General features: G+C 48.1%; 10 protein-coding genes across 10 annotated transcripts; 6 read left to right on the forward strand and 4 right to left on the reverse strand.

Moving 5' to 3' along the window:
- F4807DRAFT_106211 (ribosome biogenesis protein erb1) lies at positions 1 to 2,692 on the reverse strand. Its single transcript, XM_047992696.1, has 2 exons — positions 1,976 to 2,692; positions 1 to 1,923 (listed from the first exon to the last, which is right to left on the reverse strand). Exons 1-2 carry the CDS (start codon positions 2,624 to 2,626, stop codon positions 289 to 291), a joined length of 2,286 nt encoding a protein of 761 aa, XP_047853508.1. The 5' UTR covers positions 2,627 to 2,692; the 3' UTR covers positions 1 to 288.
- Positions 2,693 to 3,097: 405 nt separating this feature from the next.
- On the forward strand, positions 3,098 to 5,452 carry F4807DRAFT_106299 (uncharacterized protein). The gene is made up of 2 exons (XM_047992699.1): positions 3,098 to 3,891; positions 3,947 to 5,452. The coding sequence occupies exons 1-2, from the start codon at positions 3,461 to 3,463 to the stop codon at positions 4,971 to 4,973; spliced, it is 1,458 nt and encodes a 485-aa protein (XP_047853509.1). The 5' UTR covers positions 3,098 to 3,460; the 3' UTR covers positions 4,974 to 5,452.
- Positions 5,453 to 6,959, forward strand: F4807DRAFT_106296 (uncharacterized protein). Its single transcript, XM_047992698.1, has one exon. It carries the CDS (start codon positions 5,932 to 5,934, stop codon positions 6,628 to 6,630), a length of 699 nt encoding a protein of 232 aa, XP_047853510.1. The 5' UTR covers positions 5,453 to 5,931; the 3' UTR covers positions 6,631 to 6,959.
- On the reverse strand, positions 6,960 to 8,748 carry F4807DRAFT_106295 (uncharacterized protein). Its single transcript, XM_047992697.1, has 3 exons — positions 8,271 to 8,748; positions 7,798 to 8,174; positions 6,960 to 7,736 (listed from the first exon to the last, which is right to left on the reverse strand). The coding sequence occupies exons 1-3, from the start codon at positions 8,607 to 8,609 to the stop codon at positions 7,289 to 7,291; spliced, it is 1,164 nt and encodes a 387-aa protein (XP_047853511.1). The 5' UTR covers positions 8,610 to 8,748; the 3' UTR covers positions 6,960 to 7,288.
- A 3,993-nt stretch (positions 8,749 to 12,741) lies between these two features.
- Positions 12,742 to 15,078, forward strand: F4807DRAFT_106366 (putative FAD-dependent oxygenase). The gene is made up of 4 exons (XM_047992701.1): positions 12,742 to 13,215; positions 13,346 to 13,562; positions 13,619 to 14,004; positions 14,068 to 15,078. Exons 1-4 carry the CDS (start codon positions 12,964 to 12,966, stop codon positions 14,701 to 14,703), a joined length of 1,491 nt encoding a protein of 496 aa, XP_047853512.1. The 5' UTR covers positions 12,742 to 12,963; the 3' UTR covers positions 14,704 to 15,078.
- Position 15,079: 1 nt separating this feature from the next.
- F4807DRAFT_106367 (uncharacterized protein) lies at positions 15,080 to 15,521 on the forward strand. Its single transcript, XM_047992702.1, has one exon. It carries the CDS (start codon positions 15,157 to 15,159, stop codon positions 15,421 to 15,423), a length of 267 nt encoding a protein of 88 aa, XP_047853513.1. The 5' UTR covers positions 15,080 to 15,156; the 3' UTR covers positions 15,424 to 15,521.
- Positions 15,522 to 15,896: 375 nt separating this feature from the next.
- F4807DRAFT_428377 (uncharacterized protein) lies at positions 15,897 to 17,448 on the forward strand. The gene is made up of 5 exons (XM_047998259.1): positions 15,897 to 16,194; positions 16,275 to 16,514; positions 16,572 to 16,607; positions 16,672 to 17,016; positions 17,075 to 17,448. Exons 1-5 carry the CDS (start codon positions 16,180 to 16,182, stop codon positions 17,309 to 17,311), a joined length of 873 nt encoding a protein of 290 aa, XP_047853514.1. The 5' UTR covers positions 15,897 to 16,179; the 3' UTR covers positions 17,312 to 17,448.
- Positions 17,449 to 18,007: 559 nt separating this feature from the next.
- F4807DRAFT_461115 (Metalloprotease) lies at positions 18,008 to 20,483 on the reverse strand (the record flags this gene model as incomplete). Its single annotated transcript, XM_048001639.1, has 7 exons — positions 18,008 to 18,823; positions 18,888 to 19,145; positions 19,217 to 19,492; positions 19,560 to 19,778; positions 19,828 to 20,109; positions 20,170 to 20,303; positions 20,363 to 20,483. The coding sequence occupies 7 exons, from the start codon at positions 20,481 to 20,483 to the stop codon at positions 18,008 to 18,010; spliced, it is 2,106 nt and encodes a 701-aa protein (XP_047853515.1).
- A 1,974-nt stretch (positions 20,484 to 22,457) lies between these two features.
- On the forward strand, positions 22,458 to 23,789 carry F4807DRAFT_106462 (peroxisomal membrane protein 4). Its single transcript, XM_047992703.1, has one exon. The coding sequence runs from the start codon at positions 22,599 to 22,601 to the stop codon at positions 23,325 to 23,327; it is 729 nt and encodes a 242-aa protein (XP_047853516.1). The 5' UTR covers positions 22,458 to 22,598; the 3' UTR covers positions 23,328 to 23,789.
- A 2-nt stretch (positions 23,790 to 23,791) lies between these two features.
- On the reverse strand, positions 23,792 to 25,941 carry F4807DRAFT_428387 (glycosyltransferase family 69 protein). The gene is made up of 2 exons (XM_047998260.1): positions 24,660 to 25,941; positions 23,792 to 24,585 (listed from the first exon to the last, which is right to left on the reverse strand). Exons 1-2 carry the CDS (start codon positions 25,263 to 25,265, stop codon positions 23,929 to 23,931), a joined length of 1,263 nt encoding a protein of 420 aa, XP_047853517.1. The 5' UTR covers positions 25,266 to 25,941; the 3' UTR covers positions 23,792 to 23,928.
- Between the last annotated feature and the right edge of the window lie 13 nt (positions 25,942 to 25,954).

Raw genomic sequence — 25,954 nt, forward strand, 5'->3', positions numbered from 1 at the left:
TCACTGTACTAGTTGATTGGGTGCCATAGTAAAACAAATGATGAAACGGTGGGTCGAAGACCAACAGGCTGTATCTCGATTGGATGAAACAAGGCCGTGATTGTATGTAAAACCCACCCTAAGAACCTTGGAAGAACGTACAAGGATCCCGGGTGATAAGAGGTACATTTTCTCTAAAAACGCCGTCGCTATATGGCTCTCTATAACGTCCTAGGCTTAGTGAACCACCCTGCCAACCCTACCAGGATATCACTAGGCACCCACCTGTTATTTCCTACAAAGCCGGGCTTATGTCCATAGTCTACAAGTTCCATCTGCACCGGCACTTACACACCAAGGATGCTGGGGGTGCCAGTCGACATCCGTCACACCAAGTTTGTTGACTACCTTGTGCCCCTTGAGCATCTTGACGGGAACGATGGTCGGCCCTTCCATGAGGTCGCTCACAACTTTGCTGTGGAATATTTGCAAAGTTCCGTCATCACTGCAGTCCGCGAATAATGGGTAAGACCGGTGGAATCTTACTGCCCTGATCGCTTGAGGATGGAATCGCATGGTCTTGTATGGCCGATTTGACATCTCAAGGTCGTGCCAAAGCAAACGACGATCATACGATCCAACCACCAAGTTATCACCGCCGGGGTGTACGTCGAACGAAGAAATCCAGCGGGCTCCGGGTTGAATTGTTTTGACCAGCTCTTGCTTTTGGAGATCGTAACAGCGTATTGATCGTTGGGTGGCTACGAAGAACATGGGACGCGAAGGATGGAATGACGCCGCCTGCGCCAACCCGGGTAGTTTCCGGAAGGGAATCTGAGTCAGATGCTTAGACAGCGTGTGAATAGCCACAGAGCTCCTCTGTCCGCTCGGAGATACGGTGCAGAGGAAATCTCCTCGTCGGTGCCAGTTGATAGTTTTCACTGGCGATCGAACTGTTGCTTTCAACAGTACTCCCTCTTCTTCTAATCGAGCTCCAGGGCGAGCCCATTTCGCAGGGGGGTCTTTTCGTGCTGCTCCATTGGCCGTCGTAAGCTGCTTGCCGTTGGTCGCATACCCGAATCCTGCATCCAATATATCGCGACTAGCTTGTTCTAGTTCCGGATTTCCGAAAGATGGGATCATAAAGAAAATATCCTCGCCCACAGCTGCCGAAAGGATTGACGTGTCTTGGCCTGGTCGCCATCGTACTACGTCTACCGGGTCCTCACTACTAAGTTTGACTTGCCATTGCTGCTTGCCATCTGTGAGGCCCCAGACTCTAACGGTGCCATCGTCACCGCCACTGGCTAGCCACTGCCCCGATGGATCAACAGCAACAGAGCGTACTCTGCCCTCGTGACCGGTAAATTCTATCGATGCGACTGTTGGGAATGGCCGTAACTCCTCGGGTCGTGGCAATTTAGGAAGCAATGAAGTTGGATCAATATTTAATCTGTTCTTCCGTATTCGAGGTGCAAGATAGAGATCAAGACACCTTTCGAATCGTTCCTTGACAAACTGATCATATGCTGGAGTTCTCCGTAATGAGTCGTATTTTTGGGGCATGTATTCCTTTTCTCGTTCCTCCGGCTCCGTCTCTTCCCAAGCCTTCTTTTCGTCCTCTGTAGGGAGGTACTCCGGAGGCGGATTGTAACTGAGATCATAGCCAGGAGGAGCGAGTTTGGGAGCTGGAATATGCATTACATTAGGTGGCCGAGGTGTCTCGTCGGCCCATAAATCGTAATGAATTTCTTCTTCTTCCTCTTCCTCTCTCTGCTTTTCCTCTGGAGGCTTGTACGGCAAAATTCGACCTTCCCGGATCGCCTTGACTAGCTTCATAATTCGTTTAGCTTCATGCTTTGAGGGCAAGAAGCGTCGTTTCGGTTCCGGAGCTGCGCTCAATGGCATTGTCTCCTCAAAACTTGTAAACCATTCCACGGTATCCTATAGGAACATTAGATAAAAAGAAGGCAATGGATTAAACAGTGAAACTTACGGGATATGGGTCGTATCCCTCCTCGGGAACTTCGTTCATCTGGACCCGTCGTAGCAATTCTAGCTCGTCCTGGCTTAGATTCAGGGGCTTGCCGGTGGCGGGATCGGTGAGGCCAGTCCATCCTTTGGGAACCTCTATACTGTCTAGTAGGGCATCTAGGGCTTCGCCAGTAGCGGGACGCATGATCTTCTTCCCGTTTATGTCATACCCGATGTGAGGATATGAATCGTAGAATGAGAGGGGTATGTTGCCGATCGTATTTGCGGGTTCTTGTGCGTCTGTATCGTCTGAATCGTATACGGGGTCGACATCGTCGTAGACATACCGGGTTCCCCCGTTGGCGTCGGTCTCGATTCTATAATGAGGACCAACATCTTCTTGGTCCGATTCAGCTCCATTCGTTGATTGTTTTCGTTCTAGGTCTTCATCATCCGTTAGTATATCGTCGCTGTCTAATTCGTCGTCATCAGCACCAAGGGTATCTTCGTTAACGTCGTCATCGTCTTCTGGCTCGGATTCTTCATCTGATTCGTCTTCTAGCACACCCTCAAGGAGACCATCTCCAAAGTCATCGTCGGATAATGATTGGTCTTTTTGGTCAGCTTCAACTAAGGAAGCTTTGCGCTTTAAACTGGGCTTTGTCGAAGCCATTTGCGCCAATTGTAAAGTTTTGCGCCGTGGAAAAAGAATTTTGGTGTCAAAAAGTTTGGAAGCATTTGAAAACTAAATGCAGCTCCAAATTATTTTTTTTGCGCCAGTGGGGGTTCTACCGCTAATGCATTTTCACCGCCTTCCGTTTGGTACATAACTACAACCCATTCTAATTTATGCAAGTAATAAGTATGAAAGTACTGTATAAGTAGAAATTCATCATTCGGGGTATCTAATAGAGCAATCTATCCCAGTGCATGCGACGAACTTTATTACTAAAGATGTTTTGCGGGTAAAATATTCTGTAATCATGACAAGACTACGAAATAGTGACGTGGGAACGTCCCGTCTAAGTCGATACTGGTTGAAGATATAACGAATATTTTCTAATGCGAAGTGTATACTTAATTGCATATAATACGGCTATCGTCTAATTGGACTACAACATCAATTAATATGACACTTATTACATATTAATTTGTGCCCCCATCCTCAATGAAAAATTGTAACCTCCAATGATGGGCCTCTTTGCCGATAGGGACTACGCAGAACAGCGTATAATTGGACGCCGACTCCCTCTTGTCTCTTCCGTGTGCGACGTCAACGTCCTGATTCGTGATCATGCAGCTCAAAGCAACCTCTATGTCTTCCTGACATAGCCTCACCAGGCGAAGGCCATCTGTATGCCTAGTGAGGCAGTGGTGATGCCAGATATTACTAGGTAGAAATGAACTTCCCGACGCATCAGCTATATTTTCTATAGTTCCTCTTCACATTTCTTCTCTTTTCTAAAGGAACTATCATATCAGTACTCTCAGGTAAAACGAAGGCAGTATGGAGCCTCTGTCGGCCTTGTCATTAGCAGGAAATGTTCTTCAGTTCATCGAATTTACTACCAAAGTGTTGTCATCAAGTGTCGAAGTTTATAAATCTTCCGCAGGGGCGTCAGATTCTACAATAGCATTGGAAGATATATATCAGCAGCTATCTAGCTTTAGTGATGGATTTACCGCTACCCAAGGGAGTACACGACTGTCAGCTAACGAACTCGCCCTTAGAAGCATTGCCGACTCTTGCAGCGCCGATTGTACTCGCCTTCTGACGGTCTTGAATGGCGTAAAGGTTAACGGAGACCATCGCGCTTGGAAGAGCTTCCGAGCTGCGCTCAAACTTGCTTGGAAGGGGGAGCAAGAAATCGAAAGGTTGACAAGTCAGCTTAGGGACCGACAGTCAATGATGACGCTACATATATGCGCAATATCAAAGTAAGTTAAGAAATTGATCCTTCCTGTATCAAGGGGAAAACTTATAGAAGTCTAGCGAATGGCTCCTAAATATGAATCAACATCTGCGGGATCTTGAGAAGCAGAACACAGCGTTGCAAATTCAACAACTAGACAAGCTGAAGGAAATTTCATCCGACCTTCGAGCAGTGAAATTGCAAATCAGCGGACTAAGGATATCCAAGTCTAGCTTCACGTTTTCATCCACCGAACCCAACGAACTGACGAACAAGGTATCACATTTATCTCTAATAAATCGCGACATTATTAGAGAGCAAGTGTTTTTAAGTAGCCTAGATTATAGCTCTAGGAGTGTGAGACACGAGAGCATCTCTAAAGCTTATGCTCGGACTTTTAGCTGGATATTCGAGTCATCTAATCAAGAGGCGACGAACGACAATGGCTTCATCAGGTGGCTCCGCGAATCAGGCGGTGTCTTTTGGATAACAGGCAAACCGGGTAGCGGGAAATCAACTTTGATGAAATATCTGGCTGGCCACGCAAAGACAATGGAAGCAGCAAAGCAATGGGCAGCAACAGAAAGAGTTGTTGTCGCGAGCCATTTTTTCTGGCTTCAGGGCATTTCTATGCAGAAATCCATGGAAGGGTTATTCCAATCTCTCCTCTACGAAATATTTAGGCAGTGCCCGGAACTGATGGCAGAATCATGCCCATCCCGGTGGGAGAGCAGTTTACCCCATCTCACCAAGAAAGATTGGAAGCTCAAGGAGCTGGTTAATTGCTTCCAAGCCATTGAGACGAATGGCAAGTCGACAGTGAAATTCTGTTTCTTCATCGATGGACTGGACGAATTTGATGGAGACTACATGGAAATCTCCCAGACTTTATCAGAGATCGCCAAATGCTCGAGGATGAAGTTGTGTGTCGCGAGTCGACCCTTGAATGAATTCCAGGACCAATTTGGCGCTGAGAAGTCATCCGTCCTTCAGGTTCACGAGTTTACTAGGGAAGATATCATAAATTACGCCCGAAGTCGTTTGGAGGGACATCCTCGCTGGCCAACCACCTTGGAGGCATTCTATAGGTCCATGTTGATTCGATAGATCAGGTGTATCACAGCAAATCGGCGAACTTGTTGCAAATGCAGTTGGTTGCGCAGGATTTTGGGGGGATCTCAATTACTATGGGTAGTGGCTCTGCTGCATGAGCACGAGTACTCTGACCCGGATTACGCGATCAATATGCCGCGGACAACTCTGACCCCTACCGAAGTCCAATCCCTCCGCGGCCAAGCATCCCGCCGATTAAATGCAAAATGCTGCTGCATACTAGAGATATGTGGCAGTAAGCTCGAATTCATTCACCGGACTGCGTCGGATTATTTAAAACCCCCCGAAATGATTCAGTACATTCAGGATAGAAATGTTGAAGGGTTTAATGGACAGCTCTCGATACTAAAGGCTTGGGTGGCATGTCTTAAAAAAAACATGTCGGACCTGGGGCAATTGTACGAATCGACTCTCGAACATAATTCATTTTTCAGACCTTTGCCCACATTTGCTGAAGCGCTTCAGGTAGCGGAAGTCATGAGAAGCCGTGGAGTGGGAGATGAAGAAGTCTTCAAACTAATCGATTGTCTCGAGCACATATCGACGTCAGTAATATACCCCGAGAACGAATCCCAAGAAAACGTATTGTTGACGCCCGTTGGACTGCTTCGTGGTTTTGGGCAACGTTCACAATTTAAACAATGCTTGCTTGAGGTGCAGGCAGTTGACTATGCTGCTATGAAGCTTTCTAACAACATAGGATACTTCCAGGGAATGAACCCACCAGCATTATGGTTATTATTGATGTGTTCCCCTCCACCACGAAGCTCATTTTCGAGGCAAAGGGATCAGAAATGGATGAAATTTCCTGCACCTACTTCTCCGAAATGGTTACGATCCGAATGAAACCCAATGTGTCCCAGCTTGCAGTCATACAGTCAGGATAGACATTGGGCCAGACCCTTGGGCGGGCCGCCCTTTTACATACCTTTCTTTCCCATACGCGCCTGCAATGTGTCAACAACATTTGATACCGTCATCTGCTTGGTCAGATTATTTGATGAACTGTGGTATTTGCGGACATTTCGGTCCTCGACGCCGAGTAGAAAGCATGATTGATCGCCACTGCGAAACCTTTGGTTTGGGCCTCTCTGGTTACCTCGAATTTGCGCTCGAGAATGGTATTTATTCACTCTTACTCCATCACGGCGCCGATCCGAATGCGCACCCTACACCTTTCACTTCAGCCTGGACTGACTTTGTTCGTTTCGGTATTAAATACCCGTCAATAGTTACTGCTCCTGGTCCTTATCTTAAAACACTGGATGACTTCTTCAAGTACGGAGCGGACCTAGGTGTTTTGACAGTCGGATTGACTTTGCGTCCTGGGGATGCTTCAAGCCACTTACCGCTTTGTATGATCACTGGCTGGAGCACATTTTGCGAGGCTTTGGAAGATCTCCCCGGATTCAAAACAGAAAAGGAGCTCAAATTTATTTCCCAGATTACCACGAAGATGATTAAGCAAGCAATGAAGACTCGGTGGCCTCTGGGAAGGCTACCATCAATCATAAGGAAAGTCTTCCCCGAGGCGCCATCAACCAATGCTCTCTATAATCACTGCCAGTCAAATAGGAGTGCTGACCTCAAGACTCGGTGTAAACGGCTGTCTGAAGAAAACCTCACGCTGGAGAGGAGAGCAAGCGTTTGAAATTACGCTCAGCTGATGTGATGATGTCTCAATCGTTAATTACCCATCTATATCATTGCGATACAACATCCTTTTTTTACGTCTTATTTGATGGGGTTCAAGCAAAGGAGGACTATCTCAGCTATGAATATTTCGATATGCCACTAGATTGCTATCGAGACGGGTCCAAAAATGGGTGATTTGGCGTTCCAACATTTATCTATCTTCCTATCTAGTTCTATTATAGAAGAAACTTGGCTAGGTATTGTACTCACGATTTTCATTTGAACTCGATTTGCTCTTATCGTACGATCTCCCCGGAACACCCGTCTAGCTCCCCGACCGTTTGAGCTGGTGGTATTTAGCAGGCACTGTTCAACCCGTCCGTATGTTGATTTAGTTTATAGTACCTAGTTTAGAACATGTAGAAACTGCTGGAGACTAGGTATGCTTATGTCATGCAATGACCGGAAACAATTGTAGGGAATTTAAAATCTCACGCAAATCGGGCGCCGCCTAGAATTTAAACAGCCGTCTGCGAGAAAATGGTCCGAACGTCAGCTCTAAAGACCTCGTTGTAAACGTATGGATAAAGTCTACCAGCCTCGCCGCCCGGTTTTACTCCCTATTCTTTTTTCTAGACCGCGCTAGGACCCAATGAAAAGAAATCTTTTTAGAATCAGAGTTCCCCCTTATCTCTTCTGACGATAGTCTCACTCGTCACCACTATCCTGTGTACGGAACAGTCGTCATCGTCGTCGCGGGACGGCGGCCGTTTGCCAACCGTGATATGCGTGTTTCGCCGGGCTCTGTGAGCTCCCATATTGCCCAACTCGAGATCCTCCTGCGATTCGCCCACCATCTGAGTGAACCCGCTGGATTTGGTGCTCTTGCGCTTCCTCGCCATAACCATGTCGTTGCCCTTCTCTCGCCAGCTCGAAGCCTCGGATCGACAGGCCGGGAGCACCCGGTCGAAAACGGGACGGAGGAGCGGGGAGTTGGATACGATGATGGCAACGCCGATTTCGCTGGCTCCGTAAAGCATTGTCTGGACTGCTGTGTACGATACGTCGTTGTAGTCGATCTGTAGGATCATGCATAAATTAATGGCGCCGAATACTAGTGTGCTACATTTGGCAAGGAATGATTAGTCGAGATATCCAGTCATCAGGATAGAATTCTTCTTACAGAATGCCAATCGTGAATATACAGACGGTGACAACTCGATACCGGATTTCCACCCCAAGCTTCCAGATCATAGGCAGGGGCAGCATCAGTATCATCAACTGGTTTGTGATGTCCACTATTCCCACAGAAGCGAAGGCTGCCCTTTGATCCCCGCAAAACCCACCAGGCGTTTGAAGGTCCCAGTATGTGTTGATCGGGTGACACATCAACAGGTTGACGAGCACGATCAATAACATCCAGGCGATAGTTAAAGCCATCGTAGCCTTAGCAGCCAGCATGAAATGGGTACCGAAGAAAGTCCGCATAAACATGAGGATAACACTGATCTTGATGAGACCTAAAGACGCCGCGTATAGGAATTGGCGAGCGTACATAGCCTATATCCATCGGCTCCCGTTAACATTTTGATCCTCATATTCATAGAAACTGGGATTAGGCGCGTCGCCGTATATCCTCTCGCAAGGCTTACTAACCTTTAAGAGTCGGACTATATGCCATTCCTGCAGTTCGCTAACGTGGTGGCCCATACCACCTACGAGTACCATAACGAAATCCGTAGCCACGAGGCTAAAAAACAAAGCCACCGCTCCGACATTAAACCAATCCTCGAGAAGACACGCTCGGCCGTTCTGCCGGAGGCTCCAGAATCGCAAGTAGGTCCATAGCGCCGCGAGGAAGACTAATACCACGCCCGAGACGATGATCTTCAAGCCTTCGGTGTTGGGAGGCACTAAGTTGGTTTCGATACGGTCGACAGTCGGCGTCGCGAGGTCCTTTCGCAAGATCGTGAGCCGGTCATAGGCGGCCGACATATCGGGGCTCAAATCTCTCCCTTTCTCTCTCTCTCGCCCTCGTCGTCCCCGAGCACCACCCGTCGCTTTCCACTATCGAAAGAGCGAGGTACCCTCTCCTCACTCGTCGTTGAGCATTTACATACACCCGATCCGAGATCCGCAGCGGCACGAAAAATTTCCTGTTGAAGGTCGCATTCGAGTTTCCCCCCCTTTTAACTAGTAGGTTAAAACGAAAAGGAATCACTAAATCAAGGGACGTGACGACACAAGAAAAAAGAACAGATAAGAAAAAGAAGAATGAAAAACAAAAAAAGGCCAAGACAGGCGTTCTCGAGAATCTACGTGGTTCCAGCCAGGGAGAGCACGAGGGCGGCAAGGGTTGATGAATTATTTTGTTTGTTATCGTACAGGGATGGGTCGACTGTACGTATCCGACATTTGGGGTCCTACCATATGTACGGTGCCCTGGCCCCCTTATTTAATTGTTGCAAGCTCAGGTGTGATATGCTGAATGTAAGGATGAGGCGAGTCTGAGGCATGCTGGTTTATCCGGTCTTAGATATCGTCACCGTGCTGCATAGGCGCCGTAGGACCATGCATGTCCCGCTCAAGCGAAGAGAGGGGGTCCATCTCTTGCCTTTCAAAGATCAAATTTTGGGTGGCTCTCTCTTGTCGAAGAGATCTACGGGTTTCCCGACTACCAAGTTATTATGCTGACCGTTTCGAGTAATACCCATATCTGCACCACGAACGCCGTAATGCTGAATACCGAATGAAATGGTTGCTCGTCTCCGGAGTCGTAAGGGGCTCGATGCGACCTGTCAGCTCATCCCCACGTGTGGTCCGTCAGCTTCGTCCCGCTCGAGAGCTGGGGTGTTTCATTTCCAATGCGGCCATGATCGACAACGCAAATTTGACCTACCGAACAAACACAAAGCGTCGCTTGCATGGCCCGGGCTTGTCTAAACATAGTAATGATTGAAGCTTTCCTAATCCATCCAGGATTTAGGGGTATTACCATGTCGAAACAGTGTTTCTTCATGCCAACATATTACCATTTTGGGAAGAAATTTTGGAACATTCTTAGATCAATCATAGATCAATTATGCGCTTCGAATAGAATGATCTTATCTTTGCGTGCTTACGTATCTGGTAAATCGGTAGGTAAGTATATTATGAAAAGGGGCGTGCATACATAGGTACGATATTAAAAAAGCAAAATCAAATATGTGATCAAACTTGCAGAATAACTGAAGGGAGAAACAAAATAGAAGACTCATAATTATTACCCTGACATAAAGGAATGAATAAATAATTTCGTACAATGTCACCGTGTTGCCATATTTTCATACGTACATCCCGCGCACGGCTATTTACCTTACGCTCGGACGTGGTTGGTGATAATCGTGGGGGCTCACGCCTTTCAATCTCGGACATCAGAACGCCGAACTCATCGGACTTCTCTTATGTCATGATAACAGATTCGTTCGGAATCAACTTTATGACATATATGATGAATTGCGGCGTGGCCAGTATTCTTCTGTCTTTGCAAGACAGCCATTTCCTACACATTTTTTTCGTTGAATTCAACGACGATGTCACCACCTAACAGTCAAGCAGTTTGATGTCGAGCTCGCAAGACAACTTGCTGGAAAAATACGAGTCTTAAGAGTGGATTATCATGAACAACGGTAACCAATTAAAAGAATCTAATTATACTATATCAACATATATGAATACCCAGCGAACTCTACGTAGTAGGTAGTCAAACCGGCAACGGCTATTTTACGAACCATCGCAAACCTCGTCGTCGCCTTTTGAAAAGCCTCGCATATCCATGTACTTTTTACAGTCTCACTATTCGACTCTAACGATGTGGCTTAGTCACCTTACTGAAAGTTAGGGTGTCTACCTAGGTATATATTTAGAGGAGCGAAAACTCACCTTATGGCCAACCAAAAGGAGTCTCACATTGTAAGGTACGTAATGGTAAGCAATACAAATTCCGATGGAGCGTCAACCCGCAGAGACAAACTCAATGGTACAAAATTCCGTATGGGGATCGCACTGTAAGATTAGGTACCCCCACTCCTAAGCTGTGTTAGGTATATAAGCCGGTGCGTTACCGTAGATCGCGTGGTTTGGGTGTTCCACGCGAGGGACTCGGACGGGCTGGGTTCGGAGATTCTCGAATAATTCCATTCACGCCACTTTAACAATTTCAACAGATGGGACAGTAATTACTCTCTTCCCAGTGGGGTTTATATGGCATCCGAAAATCAACTCGGGCTAATTGCTCCCCTCGACATTACAATGCAAGGATGACATTCTTATATTACACAGCACGTCGCTCGTCTTTGATGTTTTCCTCGTTTACTTGTCACTCAACTTCTCAAGGATGCCCTGGATCTACAGACACTCCTGAGGCCTTTAGCTCTTGCAATGAAATACTGCACCCTACGTGTTCGAGACTATCGTTACTCATGGTAAAGAGAATTGACGCCAGAAGGTCCTCCCAAGTAACGCTTCCGACTGGCAGATACGCCATTACCACTGCCACCCACCGATGGTATTAAGGCCGCTATGTTTCACTTACCTTCATTCAATCGCAGAACACTGGTTCCAACCAGACTTTGAAGAGGTAGTCGAGCACGATGGAATCCGCCGCGATGACGACAATAATTCTTAGCATAGCACTGTCAAGAATAAACATGCCAGCACTGAGGACGAGGTAAGCCACTTTCTTCATAAAGAGGAACCCTAGAGTATGAGTATAGGTATAAGTACCAGGTATACATCGGTGGATGCATTGACGGTAGACGGTGCCCGGATAATATGTTGGAATATCGAGCTTGACAGTGGTCTAAAACAGCACCAAGGAGGTTTAGTTGAGGAGACTAGGTCCAACTACACACTTCTTGGATCCGGATTAATCTGTCAATTTTGGAACGGCGAGGATCGAAGCAAGAGAAATCCCGATGACGAAGGCAAAGTCTATCTGTATTAGAAGATCTTATCGTCGACTTAACCCTTTCTACGTGGTAGATTAGTAATTTCGTCCCAATGATAGAGCCTAGACGTACGCTCTCTCATTTGCTTTAGAACAAGACTCACCTCATCTAATAATCCGGTTCGCTAGGGGACCTTGTAGCACGTTGCACATCAGCCATGCCATCGTCGGCGAGACCGTGAGCAACGGCTGCTACATTACGCGCCAGCGCCGTCTGGGCGCTGTAAAATAGCTACGAGGTCCAGTCCGAGTCGAGATAACACAATGTCTTCGAGCGAGCAGACTATAGCAACCCACACCAAGATAACATCTGCTTGGAGGTTTCTCGCTCCGATAGCCTTGATACGAGTGTATGAGGTTCCGAGGATCGTCACCGATACGCCGAAAGAGTAGAGGGCCCACAATCGGATCATGCCCACATGGGCAGCGGCCGCTGCCGCAGATCAGGCCGGGTAGATCGAACACAGAACAGCCAGTAAATTAATACAATATCATGTTTTTCACAATCCTAGATCTACGCCGAGTTGGTTCTACGCCAGGCTGCGATCTAAATTTGTTAGGACGGTAGCAAGGAATTTAGACGTAATTTCCCTGAAAGGACCCTATCTCTAGTACACATCCGCCTAGAATGAGAGCCAAAGGTACGTGAGATCTTTAACTCAATCCTGCATCTTGGACCTTCGTGTAACCCCAGTACCAATTAAATTCAGCATCATATATCATTTTGCTAAAGATACAATTAGGAAATGCAAAAGCAGTTCTGTCAGGGCAGATCCCCCTTACTTGGAGTTTTACAATGCGAAGGATATTAAATAGGGAAATGAACATGTGGTAAATTCAACATGTACTATATATGCAATCTGGTAGTATAAAGATAATTGATTTATTATGGTTGTAGTTAGCCATTTAGGTCTATAATCCGTTCAAAAAGTACACGGATGAGGCTCGATAATGGGACAACGCTAAGCTCATCCTGGCTTAGTCTTCTCCTAGGCTGAGCTCTAGTCCCAAAGCTACGGTTAGATGCGGGGCTAATGCTAATTAAATGGAGAAAGACAGGGGTATGGCCCATTTATTTCCAAGATTATGAACCGATGTGCCCAAAAGGATCGAATCGAGACCGATACTATGCCACTTCACAAGGGGTGTTGCCCAGGAACGAGCTTCATCGGGAGCATGTTCGTTCCGACGTTGGCCATGCCATGGAAGTGGGGTGCAGAGAGAGAAAAACCGAGCCATTGGGTTATCCATCGATCAAAACAATATCACTATCGGTTCAGGTGATATTCAGATCGCAGACCTCATTCTTACCAGTGTTTTGGCCTCTCAAGTATTGCGCAAAGACCTCCATCCGCCGCCAAAATGCGCTGGCTAAGGACCAGTATCTTCGTATCCGTGACGGCTCTATTGTCTGTCTGTCTGGATTACGCCCTCGGCAGCTCTGCGTCTGAAGGACACGCGAACGCCCTCATCGACGCACTTTCCCCGGAGGCCAAGGTCTATTTTCCTAATTCGACAGAGTTCAGTACACTGACATCAAGATGGTCCTCCTTAGCAGAGCCTATCGTAAACGTTGCTGTGGTTCCTGCTACAGAGGATGATGTTGTGAAAATTGTAAGTTCGGCTTTTGGCTTCATCCTATTCCTATCTTCATGTCTCATGTACCCTTTGCGCCGGCTGCCGTCTTGGCATAGGCTCAGTCACTTACAACCCCGGATCTGACATAATGGCTCGCTCGTTACAGGTCCAGTATGCAAATAAGGCAAACTTGCCCATCCTAGCTTTCAATGGTGCTCACGCCGCTATTACCACGCTAGGGCGCATGCATGGGGGTATTGAGATCTATCTGGGCCAATTATCAAGTGTGAACATTGCCCCAGATAATAAGACAGTGACAGTTGGGGGTGGCACATTATCCAAAAATGTGACCGATACCCTTTGGAGCGCAGGGAAGGAAACAGGTTAGTGCTTATATCCGGATGTCTTTCATAAAGCTAGATGCTCACCTTAGCCACAGTGACGGGCACCTGTGAATGTGTGAGTGTACTTGGTCCCGGGCTTGGGGGTGGCCATGGATGGCTTCAGGGACATTACGGCCTTGTAACAGATCAGTTCGTATCCATGAACGTTGTGTTAGCGGACGGTACTCTGCAGACAATTGACGCAGACTCGGACCTCTGGTGGGGCATGAAGGGCGCCGGCCAGAACTTCGGCATCGTTACCTCTCTCACCTCAAAGATCTACGATAGATCTCAAACCGATTGGGCAATTGAAACCCTCATATTCGACGGCGACAATGTCGAGGCTCTTTATCAAGCCGCTAATGACCACTTCTCTAACATACCCGTCGATCTGATTAATTGGTCATACTGGCTTAACATTCCTACCGCTGACCCAAACAAGGTAAATGAAGAAGCATTTTGCTGTTCTGTTGATGATGTCCCGCTGATCTACCTTATTTTCTAGCCTATCATCTTATTTTACATCATCCAGGAAGGAGTAACATCCGTCGACCCAACATACACAAAGCCCTTTCACGACATCGGGCCCATTTCGGTCGAAGCCGACTCGGGCACCTACAAGGACCTCGCCGCGTGGGTCCAAATCGCCGTCGACTCCGCTCCGTGTCAAAAAGCTGGGCTCGCCCATCCCCGCTTCCCCGCTTACATAAAGGAGTACAACATCTCAGCTCAGAAGCTGGCATATGAAGCTTATGCAGCTAATGTATCGGGAGACTCGCCCTTCTCTTCCTCCATTTACATGTTCGAGGGCTACCCTGTCCAGGGTGTACAGGCAATCGATGGTGACTCTGCAGCATTCGCCTTCCGAAGCGACAACATCCTGACCGCCCCGCTTATCACTTACACTCCCGCCGGGAAGGAACTCGATGACCAGGCGGCCGAGCTTGGTAACAGGCTTCGAGAGATTATCCATCAAGGTACCGGCAGCAACGAGTTGCACACGTACGTAAATTACGCCTACGGGGACGAGACGCCGCAGAATTGGTACGGCTACGAACAATGGCGCCAGGATCGCCTCAAAGCATTGAAGAATAAGTATGATCCTGAAGGTCGTTTCAGTTTCTTCGCACCAGTGCAGTAGAACAACTACCTAGGTAGTTGCCTTTGTATATACCTACCTATCTAGTCGAGCTTCCATAGAGTAAACGTATTGCACATCTGGTGCCCTCGTGTAGTCGAATAACCAACGTAGCTCAGAGCTGTCGCAAACATGTTCAGGTAAGTAATGTTATTGTCACATGCGCCGGTTGGCTATCGCATTTGAAGACTTGATGAATGATAAAAGTCGTTGGTGAGCAACTTCAACTTCACCCCCGACGTATAGTCTTATACAGCTTATTTTTTCCGATTCGGCGTATCGTGTTCATGTGCCAATGCCTGGGGGAATAATATTGATGAGTCGATTCTTACCTATCGATAATTAGGCATACATGAGGACGTAATATCAGGTAACAAATAGCACCTACCTACTCATGATAGGGGCTTCTCCAACATTCAAATATGAAGAAGTCTTCACAGACATCACAGACACCCAATGACTAATCAGCCTCAAAACAGAAAAGGCGGCAATTATAGCACTTCAACCATCAAAGGCGAGGCTTTCTTTGAAGAGACGTATATAAACGCGCGCTGGAGATGGATCACATTGCCCTTATTAGAAGTGTTGCTGGCTGCTATCCCTTCTCTCCGTGTCAATTGTATTCACGCAAAAGCGGTTCTCTTGAAGTATTCTATCATGGCTCTATTAGTGGGTGAGTTAGGGGGATGGTCTGAAGATGAGTTGGATATGCCAAGACCTTAAACACGAGAGAAGTTGGATAAGATAGCAGACAAGATGACGGTTAGGTTTGAAGCTGATGATCTGGGTCGTCTGAGAGTTCGAAAGGAGTGATTTGGTTAAGTTTGCGAAAAGATGTTTGAACATGAGGTTATTTTGAATCGGTGCTCATTCAGAGCCTGACGCGCGTCTTTCTAGCTAATATATAAATTCCTAAGCATTATCGAAAACCTATCGTTCCACGACGTACGAGATACTGTAAACATCCGGAAAGGCATCTCTGTAAGCCAATGGAACGTTGAAAATTACTTTGGGCTGACCGGGTGCGAATGCTGAGAAAGCCTTCGTCATACAAGGAACGGATGAGGGCAGTAAGAGAGGCTGGTTAGTGATATATTAATAATGATCTATCATTAATGTCGGAGTTTATAGTGGGGTATTTATAACGATTGAAAAGGGGGGAGCAGAAAAAGGGGCTAACGAACTGCCGTTGGGTGGGGAACCCGAACTCCGTACTCGGTGCTTGCTTCAGCGATTACGATAGGCTAAAAACAGTACCGTCCGAAGTTATCCGAAACCCCGATCTCTGTTACTGTCCCTCATCAGCCCCAGTTACCTTCTACTCCACTTGTTTCTGTGAAGACATATAATAGACTCGACGTACTCGATATATTACATAGATCTGGATCTAGAATATCCTGTTTTTATACATTTTGGTTATTGCTCATCTTCAAGTTTTCTTCTCAGTTTCAACTCAATTGCCATTTAGCAGATTCAACAATGCCGGCCTTTAATGTAAGCCAAACCCCTCAATTCTCATGTATTCTCAATTCTCATACGTAGCCCCATATACGGAAACATACTAACCTCAATAGCGACTAATCCGTTTCCTCGCCAAAAACGGCAAGACATACTATGGAGACGCCATCTTACCTGAGGGCGTGACAGACATTGCCAAAACGAAAAAAGCAAAAGTCATCAAGGGGGATATCTTTGGCAAACATGAAGTCACAGATCAGGTTGCGGACGTCCGATTGCTACTAGCACCCCTCGCACTAGAAGACGTGAAGACAGTCCGATGCCTAGGCCTCAACTATGCGCTACACGCTAAGGAGGTCGGTCTTTTCTCGGCATCGCTATTCGGGTTCCATCATACTGACATATCTTCTTAGGCCGGTCTACCGTTGCCCAAATACCCAGTTCTATTCGTAAGTAACACCGGTCCGCTCTTTCATAAGGCCTAGGATATGATATGCTAAACATATCGGACAGTTCAAGCCTGTCACTTCTCTATCAGGGCCCACGGACCCCATTCCCGTGCACCCGATAGCGCAGGAGGAGGAAGGCCTAGATTATGAGTGCGAGCTTGTAGTCATAATCGGCAAGGAGGCCAGGGATGTATCGGAGGCGGATGCGCTCGACTACGTGCTAGGCTACGCCATCGGTAACGATGTATCTCACCGTGACTGGCAAGTCGCCCGTGGCGGTGGTCAGTGGTCGCTGGGTAAGGGATTCGACGGCTGGGCGCCGTACGGACCGGGTATCGTGACGAGCAACCTCATCAAGGACCCGCAAACCTTGAAGATCAGCACTAGGTTAAACGGGCAAACCGTTCAGGTAAGAAGATAAAATGCGTGCCTACAAATTTGGAAAGATTGGCTAACACAAGATATAGGAGAGCAACACGGCGGATCAGATCTTCAACGTCAGGCAAACTATCTCATTCCTCAGCAGGGGCCACACCCTACTTCCAGGAGACCTGATCTGGACGGGAACGCCATCCGGTGTCGGGATGGGCCGTACCCCTAAGTTGTGGATGAAGGACGGCGATGTGGTTGAGGTTGAGCTTGAGAACGTTGGGGTTGTGACTAACAAGGTTGAGTTCCTCAAGGAGGAAGCCGCCAAACTATAGTTTGGTAGGTATACTTGTTAAACAAAATCCAGGGGTAATTTGTATGGTTGGATACCTCCCTGCACCATAAGCCAGTACAATATGTTTCATAGTAGCATATATGTTGTCAGTTCGATATAAACAGTGTTACATATAAACGTGATTCATTTCACCATTGATGTATCATTTAGGGGGTGAAGTATGATGCCATCAATGCGACAAACCATCAATGTCGCGTTTATATTAGGTTACCCTCCAGCTGCAGCTGAGACCCTCAAAACGCACCACTGAGATTGATTGACTCTGTACGGCAACAGCCAATCATGAGAAGATCACTGACTGGTGAATATTAGACGCATATCGGATAAGCCGAAAGATCCCGGTTAATCTTGCCCACGTGGGTCCTTTTTATATACAACGACGGAAATAGATCCGTACAGCTCCATCTCCGCCGGATCATGCTGCCGGACTATCGAGATAGCCCACGGGATGGGATAGTGGCTGCAGAAAATTGCATCATATCCGATATAGGAGGTCACCATCGCTTGAGACTCCGGACTGTTATTCTTGCGAGATAGATACGTAGAATAGTATTATTCATGTCTGCGTGAACCCATATCTACCCCTTTTCTAATCATGACATGTTATTAATACAATAGCAGGAGTTAACAATTAGGTAGTCTATAGAAACCAAAAACCGCCCTCTCACTAGTACCCTCAATAGATCACGCAAGTAGGCTCCTTAACAGGGCAATTAAACGCCTCCCTAAACCCGCGCGAATTCTCCATCATAGTCTTAATCCTTACCGGATTCGGCGCATGCACATCAGCCGCCAGCAACGCCTCCCTAACCTTATCCGTCGACCGGTCGCAGAAGAACTGGCCCGCCGACACATAAAACAGCTGCTCACGCGTGAACCTTCCCACAAATCCAGGTATATCGAAATCCGCCGCGGGATCCTCGCGCCTCTTATCCTGCCACGCGTCGTACGCCGTGTTGATACCGCCCGTATCCGCGATATTCTCGGCGAGCGTCAGCGTGCCGTTGACGGGCAAGCTTGCGCCCGTGCTGGTAAGCGTCACGGTGTCGGCGCCGACCTGGCGCACGAGACACGCCGTCGCGTTCGCGAAGCCGGCGTCCGACGCCGCGTCCCACCAGCCCGCGAACGCGCCGCGGTCGTCCCACAGCCGCCCGTTGGTGTCCAGCGAGTGCGTGAACTCGTGGCCGATCACGGTCCCCAGCGCCCCGTAATTCATGTACGCGGGTAGACTAGGGTCGAAGAGGAGTTGTTGAAGGGTTCCGGCGATGATGGTTATGGAGTTCTCGGGCGCGAGGTAGAAGGCGTTGATCGTTAGCGCGGAGCTGGTCGCGGGTTGTGGCCACGCTTTGTCTTGGCGCTTGGTGCCGACTAGGAGGGCGGTTTTTCGGGTGTACCATTTCTGGTATGAGATGGCGTTGGCGAAGTATGAGTTTGTGACTTGGAGGTCGGAGTAGTAGTCCCTTAGAGACACGGCGTCGTCTAGGTTGGGCAACTACGTTGGGCTGTTAGATCATTGTGGACCTTACATTGGTCTGGCAAGGTCCTGGTTGACTTACTGCCTGCGGATACCCGAGTTTTTGGGTGATGGCTTCGACCTTGTGTTTTGCGATCGCCTTTACCTTGTCCGTCATCCATTCGATTTGATCGATATTTCTCGCGAGGCGGTTCTGGATTCTGGTTGTCATCTCCCTGAGGGTCTTTTCGACAGCGTCCGTATACTTAACTTCTACGAACGGCTTGCTGAGAAGCCAGGCCATCTTTTTGTCAACGTCAGCCATGCAAACACGCCATCGTTCAGGTCTGTGACTGGGGTCCTAGGAAAAGCATTAGAATCTTGACACGATATTACGGGAATAAGAAGGGGGAAAGGAGGGCGCGTCATTACATTTCCCTGAATGGTGTCTATAAGTTGCTTCAAAGGCTGTAGCTCCGGCCCACCGAGTGAGTCTTCGAAGCTTACGATCGCTTGCCAGAAGAAGTATGCTTGAACCGCCGGCTTAGTGGAATTGGCCAAGATTTGTGAAATCAAAGCAGAGTATTCTGGATGAGGGTACGACGTTCGGTTCACTGGCGCTGGAACGATAGTCCTGACCACTGAGGCAAAGTCGAACGCGGGGGCTAGCTGCGTAAGATTGTCCAAGGTCATGACATTCACCAGATCCTATCTTCAAGTCAGCAGCAGGGTCTCGGGTTTATACATTAGGAAGAGCACTCTATCGTCCACTTACTATAAGACCGGTACCCACTGCTACCGAGGCGACCTTCGCTTCAAGCTCGACTAAACCACGAGCCAATTCTTTGGCAGCGGACCTTGACTCATTGGTTGGCAGAATATTGGCAAATGTTTCCGCGACCACTTTCTCGTACGCTGTTAGCGACTCATTATTCGCAAAGACCGCTTGCCCAATTATGGGACCTGACGGCGCTATAGCCGGGATATAAGTATCCTGCTAAGTTAGCAGGATTATTAAACAGGGTCAGAACGAGGGAACATACGGGATAAAACGCATCGAGGACAGAGCTCATCTCAAAAAAGGGGGTCATTCCATATTGGAAGAATTGGGCAACAGTCTCGCTGAACGACTTATGATCGCCTGGTCCAAAAGCTTTATTGCTTTTGTATTCTGCCGCTGTGACAGGGAAGGTCTCGGTAACGTTCTCAAGGAATATTACCAATGGCTGAACGCCGAGCTCGGCAATTGCAGTTTCGTTCAAGCATGTGTTGTACCCCTTAACTAACTTCTCGAAGTTCATCTCATCTACCGAAGGATTGGAACCCTTTAACGGCTACTTAGCGGATTGTTATATCAGGGTACGTTAATCAAATGGTCTCCTCACCAAAGACGTATCGTACGGAGCCTCGAGGATATTCTTCATGAAGACATAATTCGTACCGGTCAACAAGGTTTGTTCGTTGACCGAAGTTGTCGTTTCTGATAATGCATAGCGTTGCTTGAAACCTCCGCAAATCACTATAATGCGATATTAGTAACATTCTCCCTGTAACCCTTTAGGATTACCAGATACTTACGTTCTTCGAAATTAGTACACGGGTCGATATTCTGGAAATTGGGGCTCAGATTGGAGTATAAGGTGGACGATGCCTTGATACACGCATCTGAAAGACAGACCGAGGAATTCGTCGCGTACATGATGAAAGTCAACGGAAGAAGAAAGACGAAAAGGAAATAAAATAAAATAAAAAGGAAAAAGATACTAGGAAAATGGATGAAGAGACCAAGCGGTACAGGACAAAACTTCTACATGATTTTGAGGCGTCGTCTGGTATATTATATACCCATTCCGATATGTCTGTAGTCTAGTGCTGCTCTCTATCCGACCCAAAGGCTCGTAACCCATGATGGCGTCACCGTCATTGTTGGCAACTCTTGGCGGTCGAAGTCTAGGACTAATAGCCCTACGACAGGGCCTGATCGCAGCATCCAGCCCCAGAAGGCTAAGATACTCAGCTGCAAGCTGAATGCAAGCTGAATGGCAGTGCTACGCTATGTGATCTTCTCGTCCGTCTTCCGGGAGGTTCAGTGGATACCCGGTAGTTTTACAGATCTGCATTACCCAAAACGGCAGCCAAGGGCGTCGTCATTGGACAATTTCCCGTGTGGTGAGTCTGCAATAGGATCGTGGCAATCCACAATACGTTCACTCGTCAATGTTGTTTATAGATTATATTGGTGCGGGATACACAATCTGAAGATCATTCACTTAGATCTGGATTGATCTAGCGAGTTGTCATCTACCACAGCGTCAATCTTGCCAACTTTACCTACCTAGGTAGGTAGGAGAGCTTCCTCGTAGATCTATCAACGCCTGAAGTAAAAGCACCAAGTCCAAACGACCCAGTCAAATGAAGTTTGAGGGCTATTTATTGGATATATCGGAGATAATCACTTTTCCTCATTTAGTATAGGTAGATGGTGAGAATTTAAGATAAACAAAAGTCCTGTTTCCTCACATCGCCTAGGGTTCAAACGACCGCTAGGAGAGCTGTCGTCAGCAAGCCGTTGACTAGCTATCACGTTTATAATTATCTACCTAGGTATCCGCAATTTATCACTTAGCTCTGCTTGCGCCTTGCCTACGCTCTGCCAGCCCTATTCAAATTAACTGGTTCAAGAGCAGGGTTCCCCAGATTCTAACTATGTATGTTTATAGCTATTCCTTCTTGCCATTGGCTACGACTAGCTATGTAAATGTCCTAGGTGTATTATTTTCGAATAGGGGTTAATAAAACGGGTGGAGCTCGGCGACCAGATTTCTAGCAATTGTATGCTTTAGTAAGTGTTAGAGCATGAAGCAAAATACTAAGTTCATAGACACCTACCGCAAGTCAGAGTATGGATTGGGTAAAAGCCTCAGCTACCTGCGCAGTAGAATATGTAACCGAGTGATAGGGGCAAGGATGTGAATGACAAAAATCGTATCAATAGATTATGTCTCGGTTTTTACACTGCATTTTATAGGTCCCGATTTCACATAGGTGAGTAAGTGGGCTTCGTATAAATATAGAGACAGTTCCTTTAGAGTCTTTGTTTTGGGCGGTGGAAATAGTTGCCGAATCAAAAATGCATGACTGGGTATTCACTAACATTTTAGGGCACTCAGTGCCATCTGCGTTTTGCTGGGTGATTTTTACATCGTACGACAGGTAGGGTGGCTTGGAATGTGTCGCTGCATTAGTGCTGAGCTTTCCTTCAATTTAAGCTTATATCTATTAATGGCTGACTTTATAGATGGTAAGTTTCATAAGAAAATAATGCTAGGTTAATTTGTCATGAATTCGAAGTTAAGATCGGGATCGCGATCACATGCAAAACAATGCAGCTTGCATATCTCAATTGAATCAATTGCACACTCTCAATTCGTTAGGCAGGACGGGCAGGGACGAGTTATACTGCGTCATAGCTGTAGGGGACCCGCTAGCGCATCTAAGAATCCCTGAACTCCCGGCTCCAGCTTTCATTTGAGCCGAGAAAACAACATGTGCCACTTGCCGAGGCCGACAAAAAGAAACGTCAGCTTTAATCCGTCCTTCCAACCTCCACGGGAAAATGCTCTTCTCCTATTCCGTACCGACATCGTAGCATCTGCCGTCTCCCGACCGATTTGATCAATACCCAGGAAATATCAATGGTCCGGTAATATCCCCGAACTTCGACAACGTCGCTTCCCTCGCGACGCAAACTGACCTATCTCGCCCTCCACCCCTTTCCTCCCATCCAGCCCAAACTCTTAAATCCGTCACCAAAATGTCCTCCCCAATCCCCCCTCCAGAGCCCACGGCGCTCGAAAGCGCCAAAGCAGCCCTGGAGCGCATAATCCTAGACCCGACATACCACGACCTCCTGGCAATCGTCAAAGCAGCGCGCAACGGCGCTGTCTACGGAGCCAAAGTCCGGTTCCCGCACGCCCTCGTCATGGTCTTCCTCTTCCGACCGGGCACCTTCTCCGAAAAAGCATCCCTCGTCTTCCGCGCGACGCGCACGCACGCGCAGAACCTCGCCCGCTTCGCCGTCATCTACAAGCTCGTGTGCTATGTACTCAAGCACCTAGGCTCGCGCGGCGGGCCGGGTAAAGAAGGCCCGTACGATACGCTCCTCGCGGGGCTCGTGGGCGGGTACGCGGTGTTCGGCGGCAGGGGCAAGCGCAGCGGCAAGATCCCGAGCGTCAACCAGCAGATCGTCGTGTACGTGTTCGCGCGCGTGGTGCTGGCGCTGGCGCGGCTGGCCGTGAAGCCGGCGGACGCGGCCGCGGGCGTCGCGGGCGGCCTGCCCTTCGTCTCGCGGCCCGACGTGTCCGCGCGCATATCGCACTACGCGTGGCCCGTGTTCGCGGCGGCCTCGTGGGGCGCCGTCATGCATTTGTTCCGCTACCACCCGGAGGAGCTGCAGTCCTCGCTCAGGAGCAGCATGACGTATATCTACCAGCAGTCCGATAGCTGGGACGGGCTGCGGAATTTCATCTGGCACAATAAGTAGTGGTAGTTCGGTCTTTCCGGAGGCGGAGCGGGCAAAAGGGAGTTTGTTTGTTAGCATGTTCGAGCTGTGAGAAGAGCGCGCGGTGGCTTCGTCGCTGCGATGTCACGATGTATAAAGGCGTTCTGCGTTGATTTCTTGGCTTTTTTTTTTTTCGGGTTTCAGGTACACACTATTGCGCTGAAGTGTACAACTCGTGCATTTTTGGATGGGCAGCAAATGTATAGGCTCGCATTTATAGAGCAGGTGTCGCGATAGGCAGATAGACGGTCGTCTTTTATGTGGATGACAGGGCAGACTACGATGTTATATACCCTCAAGTAGCAACTTCATCGTCTATTATTACTTCAGTCAAAAGTCAACATGACCGTATCGGCCACGCAGCAACTAGCAATAAGAAAGGACAAATGACGATACTGAAGTGTCACATCATCTACTATGCCTACCTAAGTACTACATCTCTCGACGTGGTTGATTTGTATTCAAGCTGTGAGTTCGAAGTGGGGCAAAATCAAGATCGATGCAATGCTCAGACTTTTGGGTATATTACAAAAAAACCTTTTCCTTCTAGCCAATTCCTTTTTATCTATGCCAGGAACGTATTTTACAAGTGTTTCCATCCATTCGACCACATTATTTGCATCTCGTTGATGAGACATGCCTCTCCGGGCTCGTATCGTGGCAGGTCCCCGTCCGGCGTTTCGAGCTGCCATTGTTCCATCCTACTCCGAACTACCCGGTTCTCAAGCCGGCTCTGTATGCCGACGTGCCAGCTGTATAGCCGGTTGACCCACGCGCCCACCACTGTCCAGAACGGGTTGGGAAACCGGTTCGTCCGGACCTGATAATATGCTTTCACGCCATAAGCGACGCGAACATTTGGATTTAACCATACGCCCTTCTCGGATGTTAGGTAGTTGTCTGCATGTATCAGACAGCATTCCGAACCCTCCAAGTGTAAATCCGCTAGGGTGTCGTCGATACCGCGGAACTCTAGCGGCGGGTTGGCATAGAAAGGCGCTGAGTCGAACGCTACGATCCCGTTCCAACACGATTTTACGCGAATGGGCGCATTGCGCTCGGCAGAGGCCCTCGAGGTAGGAGATTGGAACCACGGCCAGTAAAGGGATATCGTCTTAAGACCCATGTCATCTCGAAGAGCAAATGTGTCGTAGTACAGAGGTGATACCTTGTAGTCCATGGAGCAAGCGGCTGCGTAGTTATTGTCGCGAGTGTTGAATAATGTGACAATGTCCTCGGTCTAGATTATTCACCGTTAGTGGTCTAGTCACTCTTGGGGCGCCTAAGAAGAACGTGAGGGTCTGAGGGTCTTACGTCAAATACGACATCATTCAGCCAAAGGACCTTGTCAAACTTTCTCCCCTCACTCTGCAGCTGTTTGAGCGGTTCCATGGCCTGGTTGCGAACCTTGGCAAGGTAAGGTATGCGGCGCAACTCGAATTGACTTTCGGCAACATTCCAGATCCATCCGGGCTCCCGCGAACCGGGCGGTGGCCTCGCATCAATTTCTTCCAACTGCTCCCAGACCGTTAATCCCAAGCTGATCGTATTCGAAGCAGATCTCTCGTCGAGCGCCGCTTTCAAATCCATCAACGCCTCTTTCGTTCCCTCCTGCGAACCCGATTCAACGGCCGACAGGTGGACATTCTCTGGACCCAAGTAGTCGACTAGAGCTAGGACGGCCTTGTTCCATGCTGACCTCTGTATAAGTTCCGTGTTCCGATGTACCGATGCGATGAAGACGGTGGTGTTTCCCGACGGAGAAGACGGGGATCGTCGGTCAATGTCGTTTAGGTTCGCTCGGTAGGTGTTGGGACGATGGCGCACGAGGAGTATGGCATCGATGGTGAAGAGGAAGAATAGGACGAGGAGTATCGGGCGCAAATAGTTACGCCTGAAGCGGCGGTATCTAAGAAGCATCTAGGAAAAAGAATGTGCTATACGACTAATAAAATGCTTGCACATAAAGGAAAAAAAGAGAGAAGTTAGGTTGACTCTAGAGAGACCATGACATTCTCGAGACAAACGACAGTGATCTCCTTCAACCCCGGTCTCGGTGAAGTAGTTCGGAACAAAGAGAGAGGCTCATGAGGTTCTCGACGATAACCTACTATATAGGAAGCATTGGAGGAATTGGTAAAGAATTGGAGATATTAGAATAAGGAATAAGAAATAAGGAATAAATAAGGATGCGCCGAGACTTAGAACTAAGGGGCTGCGTCCCTACGTGTGCAGGTATGCAGTTGGATACTAGGAGATGCTAGGTGTGTGAAGCGCGCCGAATGAAGATGCGTTAAACTGTTAAAGAGAAGATCAAGAGTCTTGGCCCATCCTGGTAACTTGGCTAGCTATTTTAATCCATGGCCCTTTTAGATGGGGACGGAACGCCCCCTGAAATCTGGGGGGTCTTGGATCTGAGCAACTGCCACAGAATTGGACCTGAGGCTGGCCTGGAAAGCACATCCATCTTTCTGTGCGACACATCCAATGTTTTCTCTTAGGTAAGGCGAGGTATTACATGGCAGGTGCAGCAGGCGTCTAGTATGCAGTGAGACGGAAGGAGTGCAACCATACGATCAGTTTGGTTACAAGTTTGCGACTATCCAAGT

This window comes from Annulohypoxylon truncatum (assembly GCF_022578515.1).
Source record: "Annulohypoxylon truncatum strain CBS 140777 unplaced genomic scaffold F4807scaffold_19, whole genome shotgun sequence".
NCBI lineage: Eukaryota > Fungi > Ascomycota > Sordariomycetes > Xylariales > Hypoxylaceae > Annulohypoxylon > Annulohypoxylon truncatum.